General features: G+C 36.9%; 3 protein-coding genes across 4 annotated transcripts in view; 1 reads left to right on the top strand and 2 right to left on the bottom strand.

Moving 5' to 3' along the window:
* Window positions 1–5,604, bottom strand: part of PTDSS1 (phosphatidylserine synthase 1) — a 40,113-nt gene extending 34,509 nt beyond the window's left edge. For both annotated transcript variants that reach the window (XM_081952156.1, XM_081952157.1), the window contains exons 1-2: window positions 5,286–5,604; window positions 1,669–1,760 (exon numbers count right to left, since the gene is read on the bottom strand). In XM_081952156.1, coding sequence (XP_081808282.1) covers window positions 1,669–1,760; window positions 5,286–5,464 — 271 coding nt within the window. In that variant the 5' untranslated portion in view covers window positions 5,465–5,604. The remainder of the gene's footprint in view (window positions 1–1,668; window positions 1,761–5,285) is intronic.
* The window catches only part of CPQ (carboxypeptidase Q), a 638,038-nt gene that overhangs the window by 393,748 nt on the left and 221,098 nt on the right, over window positions 1–23,192 (bottom strand). The gene's annotated exons all lie outside the window — the stretch shown is intronic.
* MTERF3 (mitochondrial transcription termination factor 3) lies at window positions 5,650–22,847 on the top strand. Its single transcript, XM_081952162.1, has 8 exons — window positions 5,650–5,915; window positions 9,947–10,274; window positions 11,958–12,110; window positions 13,181–13,370; window positions 16,091–16,238; window positions 17,039–17,110; window positions 18,085–18,246; window positions 20,872–22,847. Exons 2-8 carry the CDS (start codon window positions 9,962–9,964, stop codon window positions 21,064–21,066), a joined length of 1,233 nt encoding a protein of 410 aa, XP_081808288.1. The 5' UTR covers window positions 5,650–5,915; window positions 9,947–9,961; the 3' UTR covers window positions 21,067–22,847.

Below are 23,192 nucleotides of genomic sequence, written 5' to 3'. Positions count from 1 at the left end.
CAGTTCTAAGTTGCTTCTCTCCTTGATTAGTTTCCACCCATTGCTTCTTGTTCTATCCTCAGGTGCCTTGGAGAATAGTTTGACTTCCTCTTCTTTGTGGCAACCCCTGAGATATTGGAACACTGCTATCATGTCTCCCCTAGTCCTTCTTTTCATTAAACTAGACATACCCAGTTCCTGCAACCGTTCTTCATATGTTTTAGCCTCCAGTCCCCTAATCATCTTTGTTGCTCTTCTCTGCATTCTTTCTAGAGTCTCCACATCTTTTTTACATCGTGGCGACCAGAACTGAATGCAGTATTCCAAGTGTGGCCCACCTTACCAAGGCATTATAAAGTGGTATAAAGTTTGGTAACTTAATTACCAAAGCCAAGAATCAGTAAAGTGCCAACTAGCATAGCAAGGGGGAACCCAGACAATTTCAGAGGAATTGGATCCAGGGCATTTAACAGTAACCACATCTTTCATGGGAAACATCATCTGGAATTCAGTCTCTTCCTAAGAACAAATAGTTATAGCTTTTAGTCAGAAAAAACAATATAAACTGGGGGTTTTTTTGGAAAAAGAGCAATAACCATCCACCATAGATAATAATGGCTGAAAAGCTACCCAGTCCCATACTAAACACAACGAGATCATATTTGTGAGTCAAAGAAGGATCAGAATTTTAAAATGCTGAACAGCAAGTTAAACAAGATTTATTGATTGTATGTTCCTTCCAAATCTGAGCTCATGACCACAAAACACTCTCTACATATGTTGAATTATTTTTCAGGCACTGTCCCAAACATGTAAAGGCTACAATTAGGGTCAAGTCTCCAATCACATAAAGTCATATGGGCATTCAAGCATATGTGGACAAACAGTGCTTCTACCCAGGGTGGAAGGCAATTGGTATGCATGCCTCCATCCTGCATTTTAGCACAATTCATTCGGGAGAACACATGAACAGGATTTCTGTTTATTGATAAGTAAAAGCCAAAAAATAACTTCCCAAGAAGAAAACAGCCTTTCTTTGGGAGATACAGATGTACTAATTGGTCAATTAAATTACTGTATAATTTAAAAAGTAAAATAAAATATTAAAAAACATTTTAAATTTAATTCCTTTGAAATAGTAAGATTCATGCCCAAGTAAATATTTGTAAAATCGATCTGTCTTTGCATGATTACAGTATTAGGAACTTAGCCTAAGTCTCAATAATAACCAAAAAACTGCCACAGTTCAAAAACACTGCATATACTTGTATGTAATGTGACAATTGCTTAATCCTTAGAATTTTCAATATAGGCAAGAAATCTGCTACCTATTTTAAATAATTTAGCATATACAGAAAGTGAAACACTGAAGAATAAATAACTGGAATTCTAAAATCTTTTCTTGCAGTAGTTGCCATAGATTTTAACAAGATTTCCTTTAAGTATACATGCTGAATTCAACATTTAATATTCTTTGATTAAGGGATTCCACTCTCTTTTTCAACTCTGTTAATGTGTGTGCATGTCTGTGTTTATTCTATTCTGGAGTCTGGAAATGAAAATCTTATACAAACCTTCAGTTCAGTGTAATTCTTAAAAGAACAATGTTAAATACAGTGCACAGAAGGAACATTATAAAAATACAGTAAATCAATATTCTTGAAAGTCACATACAGTGATGGTACTTACCATTGGGAAAAGCTAGAACACTGATGATTAGAAAGAAAAATACCACACAGAGGATGCCTTTCCAAATATTATCTTCAGGGGTTGAATCATCTCTTTAAAAAAAAGGCAAAGTAAAACATACAATTAAAACACTGTTGTTCGTTTAAATTATCTTCAAGCCCAGTAACTTGTTTTGTCTTTTTGTATAAGAAACAAAAGCTAATCCATACAATCAATATATACATATTTTTCTGGTTCCTCAAAATTGACCATACTTGTTAAAATACGTATAGAAATGCTTAATCATCCAGTTCACAGTTGTCCTAAAGGTGCTTTTCAAAAAGCAATTGGCCTTCTTTTAAGGATTACACTGGAATTTGGAAACTACTTAGATTGAATTTGGAGAATAGTTTAATAGAGGTATATTTCCCAACCTTGATTCTTTGGAAGCTCTGTTCAGACATTTAAACTCAATCCCGTGAAATCCCTTTTGTTTTTCCTACAAAAGTTCAAGTGAAAAGGCTAATTGCCTTTTGAAAATCATCTTTGGGACGACCATACTTGCTACTTAATTAATATGTAGAGAAGTAAAGAGTTGCTGACCAAAATAAAGTATCCAATCTTAAAAACACCATGATCCGCCAACCTTGTTTTAAAACGTTCTTTATATTACCCTTCTCTTATTTCAGACAAATAAAAATTGAAGCTTTCTGTGAAATAAAAAGTTAGTTTAATATAGATGTCTGTGACAAATTATTTCCTTGTAGATAAAAGGATGCTGTTTCTTTCTGCCTCAGTTCAAAGGTATGAATTAATTACATGAAGGCATGTAATTATCAACGATGCAATGACTGCATTCTGGTACCTGAATCATTATGCTAGTAGACATGAGAAAGCTGGAATAATTAATTTAAGTAATTCTATGCCAAAGTATGTGTAAGAGCAAGCAACAGTATTTAAATGAGGAAAAAACCAATGAAATAATTAGGATACACAAGCTAGAATTAGGAATAGAGCGTTCTTGAGTTGATGCATTATGGTTGAGGCAAATGGAACTCATGTTCCTTAAGGCCAACGGCAGAAAAATCCAAAAATCCAGCTCCTGTATACTAGGTGAATCTTTCTCTAGATATGAGAGACTTCATATGTACAATTCTGTACATTTAAAAGTAACTTTTTCTTACATATTGGATTATATGTATTTACTTATCCAAAAGATTGATCACACTTTTGTAAGAATCAGCACTTCAGCACATGGAATTTGACTTTGAATCTTCTGCTAATTATTTTTGGATATTTGTTTATATTATTACCATATTTAACAGCTCTATTTTGTATAGTTAGCATTTCTATTTTCTATAGAAATAAAGCAGAACACTGTGATTTAGTTTCTTCCAATTCACATATAAAGATTTATCACTTTTAGTCACTGCAGTGCAATACACTAAAGGATTTAGCATAAATGACATGCATAGATGATGTGTGTTTTTGGATATATACATCATAATGCATCAGTGAAAATTTGTACAAATGCAACAATCTGTGATGCATGCACATCTGTAAACACACATGCATAATTGTGTAAATTATCAATTATATACAATTCATGCTAGCATGGAAGGTATTTTTACATAAGAATTTGTAAAATTGTAAGGGCAATATGACAGTATCTATAAGTTAAAATTTTTATAAGGAAAAGGTTTCCCCTTTCCAGTCATGTTCAACTCTAGAAGGCGGTGCTCATCTCCATTTCCTAGTTGAGGGAGCTAGTGTTGTCCGATCATGTGGCCAGCATAACTATACAACTGAAGGCACACGGAACACTGTTACCTTCCTGCCAAAGTGGTACCTATTTATCTATTTGCATTTGCATGCTTTGAAACTGCTATGTTGGCAGGAAAATTAAAATACCAAAGAATAAGAATTAATTCAGCAAGTGCATTGAATTGCAAGAGATCTATTTGTGTGCATAATTACAGGAAAACTGACCAATATGTTTGCTGGATGCTGAAAGCTAACTTGTTCCTTTTTTTCCACCAATAGTGAGGTTATCTTTATTTTAGCTGCCTCATACTTTTCCTCTCCAAATGGATTAAGGTTATTGATCGATAGTTGACAGTTACCACTATAAATTTATGTCATCACAACAAGGATATTGCACCAAATGATTACATCTGCAGCAAACAAAACTTTTGGAAGATGAGATTTTAACATTACTGGCAACCAAAATGGGAACAAGAGCTGCTATCAGGTACATTTTCCCCGAAGAACTCATCCACAACATCTGGAAACTGGTGTTGTCAAGGCTTTTAAAACAAAAATGTCTTTATGAACCCAGGAAAAGCTAATTGTTAACAGAAATTGTTGATAAGAAAAGAGTAGGAAGAAAAATTGTAGATAGCTCTTTCTTTAATAATTTTTTTTATCTTATCTTACAATATTATCTGAGCGATATATATTAACTAACTAGGCCTCGATGTCAGATCACATTCACTCATTTTCTTTTTCATTTCTCTCTTCCAAACTCCCTTTTGTTATCTCTCCCCATTGATTTTAGTTGTTATCATTTCTAAAACATCTTGATACCTCCACCCTATCTAGGCCACTAGAGAGAACAGAACTTCTCATTCTTCTTGTTTGACAGTAGAATGAGTCACAGAAATTAAATATACACAACTTGACTTCCCACAAAAAAATGGTAAAGCATAAATATGTGTCTCTCTACTCTGAAGTAAATGGATATCCAAATATTGTTTGAGGTACTGTTCTTGCTAAAGAATCTAAGGCCTATAAACATTAACAAAGGTACTACTTACTCAGCAGGGTGCTTTTAGAGAAAGCACTTCAGTTTTTACTTCTGGTTCACCCTTCTTTGATGAAAATCAATACAACTAATACAGGATGGTCAATCTAAGCTGCATTAGCCAAATCTAAAGGGCATCACTTCTGCAAGGCTGAAACACCGTGTTTTCTTTTAAACTTTTTGCTCTTATCTTCCCACTTTTAAAAATTATGGAGGACATTCAAAGAGCTTTTGCTCGTATAGGTTATCTTTATCAATATTTACCATATTCAGAATTACAAGTGACACATTCATGAAACATTTATTTCACGAATCTTGTAAAAGCATCAATATAAACTCATTAAATGTGAATTAATATTTTTTCGCGAAAACTACCTGTATCTTTCAACAATTTTTTTTAAAAAAACTGAAAAGGCCTTATTTTAACTTTTTTTGCAAATTTCTTCAGAAGACGGCAAATAAATTTGATTTTTCAGACCCCTGAGAGGGTATTAGGGGGATTCCCCAGGGTTCCTGGGACTGCGCATGAGGAAACTCTACATTAAATAAATATATTCGGAAAGCCGTAATGTTACAGGACGATGCTCCCCAAGGCAGCAGACCGGTGCAGAGCGCTTGCACACATACGGTCCATCTCCAGCACCCAAGCCGGGCTGCAAAAAAAAAAAAAAAAAAAAAACCACCACCCTGCCACAAAGCTGAGCCGGTTTAGGGTCGCCCATCCTGTGGCGAAAAGACCAGCAGACGGTCTCTGCGGGCGGCTCGTCCTCGCAGGACAGCCGGGCTGCCACCGCGCCCTACGCCTCTGATCGGATCGCTCCGGCCCCGCCGGTACCTGGTGAAGGCGAAGGCCATGAGGCTGAGGATGGTGAAGCTGAGCAGGGTGATGGTGTGGGGCCGGTAGAAGAACTCCAGGGTGATGTCCTCCACTTGCTGCTCGTTGATCATGCGGAAGTGCAGCCGGTAGTTCACATCGTTCTTGCTCAAAGTGCGACTCCCCACATACGACGCCATGGTGGCAGCGCCTCCTCCTCCTCGGCGGCGACAGCGGGCCCACCACTCCCGCCGCTCCCAACCCTCGCGGCTCAGCGAAAGGGAAGGGAAAGCAGAAGGAGGCGCGCCCGCGGGCAGCGAGGAGACGTAGCCGGGATGGGAGAAGGGGCGGCGCGTCGCTTTAGACGTAGCCCGCCGCTGCCGCCGCCGCCGCCACGAGGAAGAGCTGCTCGGGGCCTCGCCTCCCCCTCTCTGCGTCAGGAGGAGCGCCCTTGCGTGCCGGGGAAGGCGACCCTCGTGAAGGCGAGGAGGGTTTCTCTGCGGCCGGGCAGGCGTTGGATTCCACTCCTTCACTCCCTCTTCCTTCGGGCGCAGCTCCGAGCTGCATGTCCAGCGGATCCTCGAAGGACAAAAAAAAAAACCTCTCCCGGGATCGAGAGCTGCAGCTTTCCCTGGTCCGGAGTGCAGCCGGGTGAGTTGATCGCTTCTGGTGGGTCCTTGCTCGGAAGTAAGCCAGCGGCCTGGGTTTCTGTGCTCGGTGGAATTTACTACAAGTCGGTGTGTGTGGGTGTGTATTTATTCAAGCATGTATTAGGTAACATAAAGGTAAAGGTTCCCCTCGCATAGATGTGCTAGTCCAGTGGTGGATTCTGGATCCCGTTGCAACCGTACTGGTTGCAACTGGTTACAGGACCTGACATCCTGCACATGAACGTGTGCTGTGTGCCTATGCGTCCTACCCTCCAGCGACGTCTCTGTGACGCTCCAGCTACTCGGCGGAATGTCACGCATGTGCTGTATGCGCTGTGCATGTGCGTTGAAGCACTGAATAGTTTAAAGACAGGTAAGAACAGCGGGTGGGCAGGTGGGCTCTCCGGAGCACTGTACCAGAATGGTACCTGATGCTCCAGGCAGGCACCGGTACGCCCATACCAGGACGTACCATCTGCAACCCACCACTGTGCTATTTGTTCCCAACTCTAGGGGGTGGTGCTCATCTCTGTTTCAAAGCCGAACAGCCAGCGCTGCCCAAAGAGGTCTCCGTGGTCATGTGGCCGGCATGACTCAACATCAGAGGCGCACAGAACACTGTTACCTTCCCATCAAAGTGATCCCTATTTTTCTACTTGCGTTTTTACATTCTTTTGAACTGCTAGGTTGGCAGAAGCTGGGACAAGTAACGGGAGCTCACTCCATTACACGGCGCTAGAGATTCGAACCACCGCCCTTTCTGATCGACAAGCTCAGAGTCTTAGCCCCTGAGCCACCTCGTCCCTTGTTTAGATAACATATATAAGTATAAACATGATTTTGAATACATGAAATGGATACAAATAAATGGGGACAGTAGGACAGGGACGGTAGGCACATTGTTGCGCTTATGCACTCCCCTTACTGACCTCTTAGGAATGGGTGAGTTCGACAGTAGACAGTCTAAGGTTAAAGTGTTGGGGGTTTGAGGAAGAAACCACAGAGTCAGGTAGCGCATTCCAGGCATTGATCGCTCTGTTGCTGAAGTCGTATTTTCGAGTTTCGAGCGGTTTACCTTAAGTTTGTATCTATTGTGTGCTACTGTATTATTGTGGTTGAAGTTGAAGTAACCATTGACAGGTAGGACATTGTAGCAGATAATTTTATGTACTATGTTTAGGTCAGACCAAAGGCCTCGTAGTTCTAAGTTGTCTAAGGCCAAAATTTCAAGCCTGGTGGCATAAGGTATTCTATTGCGAACAGAGGAGTGGACGACTCTTCCACAAGTCGTTTTTGGGGAGGCTCATAAGGGATCCTCTTGCCGTTCCTGGAGTATCCCGTCGAGGACACTCTTATCTGGCCATCACCTAAAGGCAACCGATGTTGGAGTAAATATAGTACAGGTAGTTCTCGACTTACAACTGTTCATTTAGGTTAATTGAAGTGACCCTTCAAACTTACAGCGGCACTGAAAAAAGTGACTTATGACCGCTTTTCACACTTATGACCACTGTAGCATCCCCATGGTCATGTGATTAAAATTCAGGTGCTTGACAACTGACTCTTGTTTTATGATGGTCTCAGTGTTCTGGAGTCATGTGATCATCTTTTGCAACCTTCTGACAAGCACAGTCAATGGAAAAGCCAGATTCACTTTACAACGGTGTTACTAACTTAACAACTGCGGTTATTCGCTTAACTGTGGCAAGAAAGGTCGTAAAATGGGGCAAAATTCACTTAGCAAACGGTTTGCTTAGCAACAGAAATGTTGGGCTCAATTGTGGTTCTAAGTCGAGGACTATTAGTATTGCAAATGCATTTTAACTGGACACCCACTGCATTTTCTCTCATTTGGGATCCTGCGTTCTTGTGATGAATGATGCGAAATTTAGTCCAGAAACTCTGAAGGGCCAGAGATTGTAGACCTTTCTGTATTTCATGTTGTCTATAAAATTGAGGCAACAGAGAAAAAGGATGACTGTATAACTACTGAACTGTGTTGCAGATTTTATCTAATTTTGGTTCTGCCAGTATATTAGCTGTAAGGAGAATTTTTTCTCCACACAGCAGCTAGAACCCTACAGAGATCTCATCCCTGATATATAATGCTATTTCAGTCATGTTGGCTGAGGATATAGCAATCTTTTCTTGGGGAAGGGGGGGCAAAAACACCCTATTTTAGAGATGGATTACTGGAGCTGCTAATCATAACCGTCTTGATGGACTGCTCTTTATGAGTCCCACCAGCAGTTTTTAAAGGAAGGCCGATGTTCCCATTATTGTTACAAAGGCAATAGGATGAACTATTGAAAAAACAACATCGAACGCTTTTTAGGTCTTGTTCAACGTGATTAATTAATTTTAGACCTTCTAAATAATCAGGAGTCCCCAAAAGTGGGCTAAAGCAAAAGCAAGATAATGATCCCCAAACTATGTAGAGTACAAAAGCAGACTGGTTCTTATTTTGATATTGATGGTAAGATAACATCCTGATAACAGCAGGACAGGTAGCAGGTTTCTAAATGTAGGAGCAGACAGCTATTTCACCTCAAAGAGTTTTTCTTTCTTTCTTTTTCTTTTGCAGTCAAGGTCACTTCTTTTGTCACTGAACTATGATGATACTGACAATATAGTTTCCCATTGTTTTATTTATTTATTAATTTGATTTAGGCTCTGCCCAACTCCAAATCGACTCATGACTGCACAAGGTTGCAAAAAATAATAATAATTTAACAGGTTTATGTACTTTTCTTCACTGCCCTGTCTGCTGCTCCTTCACCTTCAGCAAATGATTCTATGTTAGAGCAGGTATATCCAGCCCGCAGCCTATGGGCTACATGTGGACGTGGACAGTAATGTAGCCCACAAGACACAAACCCCGCTGCCACCCCCGAAATAAAGTTTGTTATTTATATACATCAGCTGTATTATATATGTTATATGGGGCCCGAGACAATTCCTCTTCGCTCACTGTGACCCAGGCAAGCCAAAAGGCTCATCATGCCTCCTGGGGTACAGTCACTTATCACTTGATTGCAGGGTGGATAAAAATCAATGGTTTTTTTAAAAATGATGTTTTTAAAAATCAGATTTTTAAATTTTAAATTGGACTTTTTTATTTAAATCAGATTTTTTAAATCAAATTTATTTTAATAAAATGCTTTTGGAGTAAAAATCTATCTAAAGATAATTCTCTATTTAAGATACATTAATAATGTAGCTTATTCAGCATGAAATGGAGCATAATTACGTAGCATGAGGCTGCATATTCTGCGATACTGGGACTGTCGGTGAGTCAACAGCAGGTCAGAGGAGGAGCTGCTGCGGGACAGAGATGTCAGTTGCTCTTCAAAAATTATGATTTAAATCAAGTTGATTTAAATCAAGCCTTTTTACTAGTGATTTAAATCGTATTTAAATTGACTTGATTTACGTAAATCAAATCCACCCTTTGATTGGTTGGTGACTGAACTTTTATACCTGTCCATCTCACTAGCATGTGAATCTGAGTGGCAAAGAAAATTAAAACAAAAGCTAAACAAGCAATCCAACTATTAAAACCAATGAAAAATAGTTAAAAAGCTATAATAAGGAAAAAAATGATGAAGAGTGCAGTCTAAATTTATACCAGTCTTTTGACAGGCTCCCCAGTTCCATCGGATCTCCATATTCCATGGCAAAACCAGGTTTTGAGGGCGTTCAAGGTTTCCTATCCTTAACATAATAACAGTTGTCAAGCACAGGAAAACAGAAATCCAGGAAGTTCAAATGAATGGTTTATTGTATGTTCTATACAAGAATCTGAACTACTAACGGTCAAAGAAAATTTGTGGTAGATAAGAGTCAAAAGAATTCAAAGTGGGCTGAATTTAGATCTCTTGTGGGCGTGAAGGGATCAGAACTGATGACTTGTTTGACCCCTCCCTCGAGCTCAGCCTGGCCGTCTCCTACATCGTCACTGCAAACCAGCATTACAAATCCTTATTCTGTCCAACAAATAAATGTAAATGTTCATTTGCTCTTTTCTTACAGATCTTCATCAGTAAGATGCCTTTGTGGACTCGACAGGTATCCAGATGCTGCTCTTTGTTAAATGCATACAATATTACAAAGAGTGCAGAGCTGAGAAAACAATCAGTGAAAATGTGGACACGTTTTCTTGAATCATCAAAGTTGCAGCGCCTATGCCCTTATGGATATTACCGCCACATGCTGTTAAAGAGCTTTAGAACTTTGCATCTGGAGAATCCCAGGCACTTCTGCAGCTCAAGTACTGAACCCCATCAGACTGCACTTTCTTTCATTGACAAGCCAAAACCTGAGATAGTGCCTGCTTTCGACACCGAAGAATTGCTTCAAGGTAAGTAACAAATTACATTTATATGATGTTGAACATGATCCATCTCAGCGCTACGTCTAAAAGTTTTCAATTTTTATTTCCTCTGCCTTCTCTATTAAAAAATTGTTTAGAATTTATTGTTTGCTATAGTATTTAAATCACACCTTTTAACTCAGCCTGAGAAAATTATTTGGTAGAGTTGAGGGTGAATCTTATGCAAGTAGTCCCCAGGTAATAACAGCAAACAAGACTGGAAAAGTAAGTAATCACATGACACATTACTTAGTGACAGAATTCCCCCTTGCCATTGTTAACCAAATCCCACCAAGGGTTAGGTAAAGACCTACTCCGATCCAAGCTACTCCTGGATTGGTCCTTCCCAGTCCTAAACCTCAGCAAGGTAAGGTACCCAATGCACCCCAGCCCTTATCTCCTTTTGTATCTCTGCCCTTTTGGCTGCCTTACACTCCACCTGCCTAAGCTGGTCTTCACTGTCCTCTTCCTGCTAAAATATGCCCATCTAATCCAAGCATTCTTGTCCAAATCATGTGTGGCCTTCATGCAAGACTCCTTGGTTTATGGAGTAATAAAATATTCAGTATATGAATTACCCTCAGCTTCAAAGCTACCTGGGTTCATTGCAAAAACACCTTTCCCCCCTCCCTTTATGCAATGTAATTAGAAATGTCTGATCTCAGCCTTGAGCAAGCCATAGCATACTATTTTATCTAAATTAGCAATGATTAATATTTTTTTGTGCAACTATAAGTATAATTATGCTAAATTTCCAATCAAAATCTAAATTTCCAATTGGGTTCATTCTCTAGGGTTATAACTTTCAGAAATGAGTTATAATTTTCTTCTTCAGAGCCACAAATTTGAAAGTGAAGTTGTGTGTGTCTGCATGCGTGTGTGTGTGTGTATGATTGTAAGCCACCCGGCATTGCCCTTTGGTAAGATGGGTGGCCAATAAAATTTTATTAAAAAATGTGGAGACTCAATCAAACCAAAATTTATTATTTTGCTAGAGATTAGTCATGAGTGCAGATTATTGTACCCACTACCATTTTTATGCAAATAATTGGTAAATTATTTATTCATTGATTTGTTTTATTTATAAAATTTATTACCTACCCATTTTGCCACATGGTAACTGTTGGTGGCTTACAATATTGAAAGATAAAACTGTATAAAACTTAATAATATAAACACAATGTTATAAAATCAACCTAGCTATGTAAAAAGATAGGGGGGAAATATTGTTGAGTTGGACAGATATACTGTAAACATCTATAGCAAAATGGCAAAACCTACTGGGAATCTTTGAGACTCTAAATTGCACCAGATTTGCTTCAGGTTTCATTGGCTATCATAAGAACAACTATCTAATAAAAACTCGGGGGGGGGGGGAGATTCCTAAAGAGTCATATTGTTTTGGGGTTTCTCATTTTTTAAAAATAATAGTCTTCAATAGACTATTTAAAAGGCAGAATCTCTCTTCCCCTATATTTTGAAAACAAATACTGTAATGAAATTGAAGGAATAATAATCAATTTAATCCAGAATAATAAAAGAATTCTCATTAGGGTTATTTATCAGTAGCTAAGATAGCTCAGCTCTGTTCACCATATAAAAGCCATTATTATGTTTGGTATTCTATCACTTCCTTAACTTCAGTTGTTTTTTCACTTTAATGAACTTAAGATTTGGACGATGACTTGCCTATATCTCCCTTGGAGAAAATTTCAGAAGATGAGTCTCTTCAAATCAAAGCTGCACCACCACCTCCGTTAGAATCTTTCTCACTTAGAGATTATGTTGACCATTCGGAAACATTGCACAAATTGGTGCTTCTAGGTAAGTATAGCTCCACTTGCTAATCACTTTGTGATATGTTGGAACTCTGTGATAACCATTTTTTACTATATACCATATTTTTATCATAAAATGGTAGATGGATGGTATATATTGCAGAAATGTAATTGAGGGCAGAAATCATTTTCTTTTGCACAATTTCTTTCTGATAGAAGGGTTCTTAAATCCAAGAAATTCATGAAGAATTTGGAAAACAACTTCTTTAGAACTATTATTTATCTATATGTACTTCAGGATATATACAGTATTGCATATTACCCTTGCAATCAATATATTAACATTTCTGTATCTGTGTCATTGCAATTGCAATTTCACTTAGACTTATATACTGCTTCATAGTGCTTTTACAGCCCTCTCTAAGGGTTTATAGAGTCAGTCTATTGCCCCCAACAATATGGGTCCTCATTTTACCCACCTCGGAAGGATGGAAGGCTGAGTCAACCTTGAACCCATGAGATTTGAACTGCTGAATTGCAGCTAGCAGTCAGCTGAAGTAGCCTGCAGTACTGCACTCTAACCACTGTGCCACCTCTGCTCATATTCATATTCAATATATTTAATATGATATCAATATCATATATCATATTAAATTATTTGGTGCCAGTAATCAATATTCTTCTGAGACCTTTAGAGACCTTTGGAGCTGATCTGTTGATTTTACCAGAATGATAGAAATCAATGAGCCTTGAGCTCTTTCTACCACAATTCTTAATTATTTAGAGTTGCTATATATGTTTACTCAATCACATTAAAAATGACTATAAATGAAAGCTTGTGCAGTAGAACTCAAAATTGTTAAACATTAGGGGTGGATTCAGACATGATCAGACTTAGAATAAACCTGTTGGTGTCAAGGTGACTTAAGATAGTAAATGTGTACCTTAAAGCTGATTGATTTCAGTGGGGCTGTTCCAAGTATGATATTTATAATATTTATATCTACAGTAGAACGCATAGCTTTTACTGTTTGCATGTACAAAATTAGACATGCTGCAGGACAAATATTTATTTTCACTGAATGGCTATGTAATCAGTTTTTGAATTTCCTGCAGGAGTCAACTTGTCCATGTTGGAAAAACTTCCAAATGCAGGCCAGCTTCTTGTAAAACTCGATTTTGAAACTGATATTAAAAAAATCCTTCTATTTCTTAATGATATTGGTTTGGAAGATACACAATTTGGGCCATTTCTCACTAAAAATCCTTATATTTTCAACGAAGAAGTGGAAGATCTCAAAACAAGGTAAGGACATCTGGGCATTCCAACTCCCTCAACCACCAAACCTCAGATATTTAAACCTGCATTGAGTTGGGATCCCTTGGATTTCTTGTTTGCTCCAGTGACACCACTTTAGAATAGTAGGTTCAGTATGGTAACAGGAGCTAAGAAGGTCTAAACAGCACTGCTGGCATGAAGAATAAAAGCTGATGAGAAAAGGAGGTGTACGTGAAGTCTGCATTGGACAGTACATGATTCATATAAGAGTATAGTCTTTTGGGTCGGTAGGTTACTAAGCTTGCTATTTTACAAATGGATTTTGTGACCAAAGTTTTTCCAGTCACAAATTGAACATACCGATAATCCTCATTTAGCAACTGCCTCATTTAGCAACCATTCACAGCTGCAGTGGTGATGAAAAAGTAATTTTGTGACCAACCTCGCATTTACAACCTTCACAGGTCTGTAAAGCAAGGGGAAGCTGATGTAAGATCATGAACACAATCATGGTTTCACTTAGCAACCAATTCACTTAACAACCAAGTTGCCAGTCCTAATTGCGGTTGCTCAATAAAGGCTAATTGTAATGTCAACTGAATGGCTTAAACAAGTACAGCAGCTGCTATTTAGAAAAAATGCCAAGTTCTGTTCATTATTACATACAATTCCTTCCCAAATAGAGCCCAATAAAATGCATGCATTGAATTGTCGTGGAGGTTTTCCTAAAGCTGGAAAAAAAGAGATTTTTGTTTATTTTCAGTAAACAGAATTCGATTGTTGAGACTTGACTAAACACAGACATGTGTTTTTCATTATGGGGCAAAATTAAAATTCCTTGTCAGTAGATAGAAATAAAAAAATAACAGTGGGTTGATTAGAGATTAAATTCATTTTACTTGCCATTTTCTTTAAAGGCTTATCACTCATCACATAATCTGGTTGAAGAGAAAAATAACCTTTTATCAACAGAGGAAATATTTTAGCAGTTACATCTTGAGTATAATATAATTAAAATGGCTTGAAAAGAGATTTAGTATACAATAACATTCTTGAGGTTTGAAATATGTAAGAAAATCAAAATTTTAAGTTTTGCTAAAAGTTATATTTATGATCAACTAAGGAATTCTGTAAATCTCATGCAGTCTTTTTGTGATAACCTGCTCAAGGGAAATGATTACCTCTAACAGCACATATGAAAAATATGTTTTAAAAACGTAGAGTCTGAAGTGCCATAACAGCCCATTGAAGATGGAGAATTCTTAATAAGGCTACAATGCTGGTTGGCTGTTGGTGATAACTTGAAACACTTTCTAGAAGCTTAACTTCACACTACAATCTTTATGCATTTTATTAATGGAGGATTTAAAAATGACTTGGATTTTAAATCGACTCAAGTGCAAAACCAGTATCTCTTAAGTTTCCAGAGGACTTTATATAGCAGCGTTAGGCACCCGTCGTAGAAATTTAGTCACCTCAGATGCTGCTAAATTATGACTGTAAGCCCTAAATCACTTGCTAGTGTGCAAATAATACATAATTAAAAACCTAATTTTCCAGATTTCTCAGCATCACAAGGGAATGTTAAAATCAAAGGAAACCTTATTTTTTCTCCCTTGTAGCACACAAAAGAGAAGAAAGATTAAGCGTCACTGCAATTGCTAAAAACATGGTTTCTGTTATATCTGAATGAAATCAAATTGTGAATACTATTAAAGCAGGTTCTGATGAAATGGTAGATTCAGAAATAGGACAAAAGTATATAAGACTCTTTTAACATAGTTTAAAAAAATGGGAGAATGGAAGGAAATAAAATAAATAACAATTCCCTTATATAATCTTCCTTCTCCCAATCTTCCAAATTTTGATGAGCAGGAAAAGCCTGTAGATTGTTTCTGTGTAATATTTGGAGAATATGCTACCTACATTTGGGGGAGGTTAATTAAAACAAAAAGACAAAAACATTACAGTTGGTTCTTTATGAGTCAGTTGTCAATGCCAAGAACATGTTAATTTTGGGATCCTTTTCAAGTAATTTTTTTTCACTGTCCTTTTGTAGCTACAACATTACAGTGGAAATGTTTATCCAAGTTTGCTGGCCAGTTTATCCTCAATGCTTTCTGAGATACACAATTGACCTTCTGTCCAGAAAGCCTGCCTCCCCCGCAAAGAGGTTTTCATGAACTGAATAGGATTAAGGCTTCTGTTTTAAGAAATAGGCTAGAAGAACAATAAATGTCCAAGATGAATTCTCAGCACTTTTTCCATGGTTATGTCTTTTGAGCAGAGAAAGAATGTAAATCTTTAGAGTCACTGTTTGACGTTTCTTGATTTATTTAAACATGCCATTTAAGTTCATTAACAGCTGTTCCTTAAAATCATAATGTATTTTCATTCAGTTGCAAACATATATTTTTGTATGCTTATTTTAGTTTAAACCATACGGGATATTAAGATCACATCGCAAAACTCAGCTAGTATTGACAGAACTTTTATTTAAATGCAGTTGGAAATTGTTAACTAATTCTTTAACATTTTTACATTATGGTTTTATTCTCATTAATTGGGAATTGTGGTATTTGGCTTTAGTCAAGAGTTTTTCACCGTTCATTTTAGCTGCTTTGCTTGTTAATATTATTGAAATATCTGCTATTTTGATAGATAATGCCGGGGACGTAGTCATTTAGATAAATGGTTGCCACTTTGCTTTATTTCATTATAAATGAATGTATTTCCCTATTTTCCAGGGTCAACTATCTAATATCAAAACAATTTTCCAAAGAAGCAGTTACACAAATGGTTTTAAGGGCTCCATGTTTACTCCTCCTTTCTGTGGAAAATCTGGATGATAGATTGGGTTTCTTCCAAAATGTACTTGGACTAAATCCAAGAAAGGTACCTTTTGCTTTTCTTTAAAGACCATTTTATATTGAAATGAACACTGTGTAGCATTCAATTTGTTTGGAATTCAGCAACAACTGGAGAGATAATGATAATTTCTATTTTGATTACAGTATATATTTGCCCACAATATGTGAAAATATAATGGAAAAAATCATCAAAAATCATAAACAGATAGTAAGAATCTTTTTCATTACAAGAATTTAAAATTTCCTATTAGATAGACATTTATCTAGATGGCAGAGAACAGCCATTATACCCAGTTTTCTGAAAAGAATGTATATAGTGTTGTCATAGGTTAGGGGAAAAAAAATCCATTGCCATGGAAATTGAAGTAATTGAATCATGATGTTCAACATATGTGTATAAATTGTTGAACCTGAAGTCCCGTTAAGATTTTACCCATGTTATAAAATACATTCCTATATTATTCACTCTGGGTTGTATATCTGGTAGATTTTTTCCTTACATAACCATAACACCCAAATAAGAAAATCTGTGTCTGTAATTCCATACCTGAGGCACATGAATATGGCTGGCACTCTAAACAGAAGCATGAGCAAAAATAGAAGATATATCACTGCTTGCTTTTAAAATTACATGTGTATGGAAACTGTCAATATATTAAAGTAAATAGTCTTCCAATGTGATTTTGACATACTATATATGTCCATATTTTTTTCAACTAGAATCATGTTGCCTATATATAAATATACTCTGCCGACAAAATACAAATGTTTATTTTACCCTAAATGTATATTATTTAATACATTTTTATTTGTTTTTGAATGTAGACTAGAAATCTGGTAACCCGTCTTCCAAGATTGCTAACTGGAAAACTTGAACCAATCGAAGAAAATCTTGCAGTAAGTCTCCTTTTTTTAGCAATTATTGTAAAATTATTTCAACTCATAAAAGTTGTTAAGAGTCATGCAGGATAGCAACTGGACCAATTTTCGCAGGTTCCAGTTCTACTTTATACTTATAACATATAATAAGAATAATGCCCTAGTACATGGGTCCTCAAACTAGATAGAGGGAGAGAGAGAAAGAAAGAGACAGAGATAGATTTCTCAAGCTCCTTGGGGCTGAGAAGAATTACTGCAAAACTGAGTTTCCTGAAGTGGACCACTAAACTCCTAAACAACTGAAAAAACGATCTAGTAAAAAGAAAAGGCAACCAAAAGAGTAACATGCAAACAAAAGCAAATAAAACACTCACAGGAGCAAAACAAATTAAAGTTTAATTTGTGTGCATTATTCAATGGACTGTTAAATTGGCAATGTCCACCTAGTCACATGAGCACCTAGCCACACCCACCCAGCCAGTCTGGCCCCCTGAGGGACCGTGAATTGGCCCACTGTGTTTTGCACAAGCCCTGTGACTTTGAAACTAATATGTTCCGTTAAGTTCTTTATAAATACAGAAATACGATGAAAAGCTAGTGTGAGGTAGTTCTTTGTATACTAAGTTGTGTGCTGTTGTAAACTCTAGCAGAGTAATCTTTATACAATATTCAAGTTAGTTAATGTTAGAAAAAAAGTTTGAATGCTCAGTAACAGTAGTTAACATTCTGTGTCTGTGGAAAGCTTGGACTTTATTTTCTGTTTCAGTATTCTAAAGATACTGAGAATACAAAGCACACAAGGATTTTGGAAAGATATTGTAATCTGTTTTATTTTGGCCAATCCACAGAACTGTGTTGAACATGTAATCTTTTTTTAAAAAAATTAAAAAATGCTTCATTTTTTTCCTGTAAATATTGTCCCCCAATATTATCTGTTTCTCTGACATCTTTCAAATTTCAAAATTGATTCATAGCAATCACTCTCTTTTCAGGTGTATGAGGAAGAACTTGGATTTAGTAAGAATGAAATCCGCCATATTGCCCATACAGTCCCTAAAAACCTAAGTACAGGCAAAAAAAAGTTAACACAGATTTTTGATTATGTGCATAATGTAATGGGCATTCCCCACAAACTTATGGTACATTTTCCTCAGGTAAGAATCTTGAAATGTAATTACTAGCGATTGGAGCACAAAATGTGTAAAGTAGTTTAAGGGGAACTCATGCAGATTGTAGACATAATAGATTTATATGATCACCATCTCATATATGTTGTTAAGTAAGTAAGCTACCCGTTAGGAGAGCAAGTGTGCAGAGAAGCATAATGAGAGTGGTATGGAAGAACACGCACAAATCTTAGCCAATTAAAGAAATGTTGAAATGTTTCTGTTTTATTTTTCAGTAAATAGCAGAAACCGTATCTTGAATAATGATCCATGATACTCAAAACATAACAGGCACCTCCCAAACTGGGTTTCATAGGTCCAATTAGATCAGCAAAAACAACTTCCAGAGATCCCTTTGTTTTAAAACCATTCCGTCTGTTTGCTGGAGTAACCTTGCTTTTCTCCTGACTATACACATTGCAATATAAATATTTACTGCAAGGAACTTTACTCCTTCTGACAATTTAACAGATTGTTGCAGCATCTTGAAATTAATGTGCCCCATACGCCTATGTAGTAAATGTATGCATTCATCATGTGGTTTCACATTATCATACATTGAGTTAGCTGTTTGGGCATCAGATATAACATATAAACCATTTGTTAATTTGGCAGTAACCCTATTACCTTCCTTTTCAATGATGCAGTTATCTCCCCCAAAGGTTACTACATAGCCAATATTAACTAGAGCCCTTACTGATAATAAATTAAATTTCAGTTTAGGTACATACAACATGGATAAATGTTCATTTACAAATGAACAGTATGCCATACCTTCACCAGATGCTTTCACCTTCCATCCATTTGCCAAAGATACATGTTGCTTGCTAGCGAACAGTTTTACAAAACAGTTTCTATTTCTAGTAATGCACTGTGATGCTCCACTATCAACAACCCATGAATCATGGTTTATTGGTGCATTGCTAGAGATAGTCAAAGTAGACATAGCTAAGTAGACATTAGTGTTTTTCTTAGCCTTTCTAGTATTCTGTTGTTTTGCATTTTTACAGAATCTAGCTATATGCCCCTTAGCCCCACAAGAAAAACATTTTCTAACAGTATAGGCAGTCGAAGGTGACTCTTCATGTTGTGGAGGTTTCTCTCTCAGTTCTCTTTCCAATCTTCGTCTCGACTCTTCCAACAGTCGTGCAGTTATGTCAGACAATGTTAGTTCATTTCGAGTTAGGACCTCAAGGGAAGATACAAAATCATCATATCTCTCATCCAGTGAGGACAGAATGATGTAGACTTGATGTAACTCTGAGAAAATAAGTTCTTTTTCATGTAGCTCCTGGAAAACTCCTTTCATAAAGTTTAAATGAGCTAACGTATCTCCACCTTTCAGAAGACGTGCCCTAAACAGTTTGCGGGTAAGATTTATATGTGCACCTACAGTGTCACGTACATAAATCCTCTTCAAATTCTCCCAACATCTTGCAGCAGAATTTTCCCCACAAATATGAACTAATTGTTGGTCAGTCAGTGTTAGACCAATTATACCGAATGCTCGTTCATTGCATTGTTGAAACTCTGCTATCTTCTTGGCAGTATCCTCGTCATCTGAATCCCAAAAAGTTACATCCGGTGGATTCTGTACAGCATCCCATAACCCCTCACTACGCAGGAGTAGGCTGCACTTCATAGACCAGGAAACATAGTTTGTTCCATCCAACCAGGTTATTAGTGATAGACTTGCTGATGGGGCGTGTGCCATCTTCTCCATGATAGTAACAATTACAAACTAAACAGCTATCTATATACAGTATTGCGTATTGACACCAACTCTCTGTTAGCTACATCTGGTATACTCTGGGCCCATAACCAGTGTTAAGTAAGCAAGCTCCCCGTTAGGAGAGCGAGTGTGCAGAGAAGCATAATGGGAGTGGTATGGAAGAACACGCACAAACCAGCATACAGAGACACCAAATAGTATAAATAATAGTAGTTTACTATGTGGAAATATAGAGGTATTCAGAGTTCAATTTAAAGTCCAAGTCATACACGGTTCAGTCAGTCAGTTATCAATGTTCTCAGTTAAGGAAAATAATCCTTCGAACACAGTCCAGTATCATATAATCAGTGCAGCACACAAAGTAGCTAGCAGTAGCAAAACCCACAGTAACTCACATATCCACGGATCAGCATCTAACAAACAGAAAGCTAACAGTCATTCTAGCTCCCTCTTATGGCTGCTTGAGGTAACAGCAACCAATCACATTACAGCAGTACTTAAAGCTACAGTACGACCATCATGGTTTATATATTGCTGACCCAACTGTTAGCTTACATTCCTAACATATGTATCTCTGTGTGGCTAACAATTAGAAACAATAAAAACAGTAAAAACCGAAGAAATAACATAAAATAGCATAGCAGCCAAAAACACTGTTAGCATAAAAACTACCAAGAAATAGGGTCACCCAATTCACAAGATGTAAAGATATTGATTAATGTATTTTAAAGCATAAGTGAAATTGTCCATATTTAGGAAAATTATTTGCAAGTCACTAGTTTTAATGACCTGTTGTTCATATTTGCTCAGAAAGGTATGCCACTGATTTCAGTATGACTTGTTTCCAAAAAAGATACATTTCATTTTTTTTTCTATTTTAGATTTTTAATGCAAAGTTATTACGAATCAAAGAAAGACATCTATTTCTTACATTCTTGGGAAGGGCCCAATATGATCCGGAGCAACCAAGCTACATCTCCTTGGAAAAATTGATAGCCTTGCCAGATGATGTGTTTTGCGCTGAAGTTGCTAAAGCAGAAGTAACAGACTTTGAAAAGTTTTTGAAAACGCTGTAAAGAAGAACTGTTTAAAAAATATAAACACATCTGGTAGTATGCCTTCTATCTGCAAATTTTGACAAAACTTTGTCAATAAATAAAATGACTTCTAAATATGCAAACAAATTTAGAAGTAAGATACGATTTATATCCAAATTGCTGATAAATGTTAAATAAGAAAACCAAACATCATAAACCAAATATAAGGATGATTGAGCATTTATCATGGAGGCAGCCACTAGTGTTTCCTACCAATGACTTAGATGCAATGTTTACCTAACAATATCTGGTTTTAGATTTATTCCACAGTGAATAAATCAATATTCACTGTAATAGAGATGTCTGGTAGCATCTTTTCAGACTGACATAAATGTGAGGTACAGCTCACTTCATCAGATGCAGCGGAGTTATGGAAGATTAAACTGGGAATAGGTGGAGGAAGGAGAAGTTGTTAGCTGGGAAGAGGTGGAGGAAGAAGAAGAGGTGGAAGAAGGAGAAGTTGCCAGTACAGGTTACATTTGAGACAAATTAAAATTTCCCTATTAAATTTACTGTGTAACTATAATAATTATAAATCATCTCAAACCAAAAGTCTCTGTTTTTCATCCATTTTAGAGGCTATATTCATCCCATGTCTATGTTTTGCATGACTGCATTCTACAATTGCATAATGTTTTGGCATATTCCAACCCTTACCACAGAAACTTTTTAAGGGAAAAAAAGGATTACTTGATGATTAATGAGAGTTGTTCTTTGCAGTGAATATAAGTGAGATATTCTCTTTAACATTTAAGCATTTAACAGTATGAAAATTAAAAATACGTGGAGATAAGAGTATGTCACCAAAAATGACATGATGTATCACCTGTGGAGTGCATCATATAGGTTTGTCATCAATGGTCTAGAGACAATGGATTCTTTATGCACTTTCATCCCACTCTGAACTCTTGTTTTGCAAGGAATTATAGTGATTTACTGACCTTGGTCTTTATGCAAGTGAGTTTTGTACCGACAGCTCTATTCTAGGTCATATTTGATAATATGATCTTAGGATCACAATAGAACCAGTGCAGAACAGATTTGCTTGTCCAATGTTGAAATTAACTTCCGGGGAGTGGGGGGGGGGTGCTTCCTGGGATGTCCATGATGTACGAAGTCACCATCTGTATTTTAAATGGAAAAGCAGAACTTTCAAGATACTTTTTTCCTTAATTCTTATACCCCCCCCCCGCCCTACTTCTTTTCAATTAACTACCGTAGTCATGTCCTGAAGTTTTTTGAATTTTCTCAGCACTATTAGTATGAGAGGAGCCAGGTAAATGTACTTCCTGACACTGATGTACACCCCTTTTTGCTAGTGGATAAATGACAGTAAAAGTTAGGTGTCTTGTGGCAATATTCTTGCTGCTTCATTTTGCTCTGTGATTGGATCGGTTCCCTAAAGAAGCGTGGATGCAAAATGGAGAAATGATTTCCGTATTTAATTTAAGAAATCAAGTTCAACTAGAGAGCTTGGGCTGTTATTGTGTGAGCTACACCATGGTTCTGCGCCTTACAGGTAATATGATTTGTAATTCCAAAATACATTTTCACATTAAACTATTCTAAAGTAATCCAGATGATTGTGGAGGTTAACTCAGGAGGAAAATGGAAACTTAATATTTGGATACGGTACTTTCTGAAATATAGCGTGAAGATATAATGTACAATTTACTTGTATACCACCCAGAATCCCTCTGTGAGAGAGATGGACAGTTTCTGTATTTGACAAGTAAATAAATAAAAATATTTTATTAACATTGTGGATTTTTATGGTTTTTCATATTGGCATTGGTTCATAGTACAAACAGGCACACAGGAATGTGTTTTTTGTTCAGTGTGCTCATTTACTCTGTGGGAATTCGGTACTTTGCCAGCATTCAACTTGATTATAATCTGGATCATTTGTAAGCACTCTTACCTGGTACTTATGCTAAGATTGTGGGATATTTTATTCTTGTATTAAATGTTTAGCCCACCTTTAATCACTTTATAAATAACTCTTTACATACAGTATATGCATGGGTATATAATACAACAGCGAGGATCTAAAAGCAGAAAGCCACTTGAATTTTAATCTCAAATGATATTCAAGATTTAGTGTG

This window comes from Natrix helvetica, assembly GCF_964273705.1.
Source record: "Natrix helvetica genome assembly, chromosome: 4".
Taxonomy (NCBI): Eukaryota; Metazoa; Chordata; class Lepidosauria; order Squamata; family Natricidae; genus Natrix; species Natrix helvetica.
The sequence above is the reverse complement of the archived record's forward strand: the minus strand, read 5'-3'. Positions and strand labels throughout refer to the sequence as shown.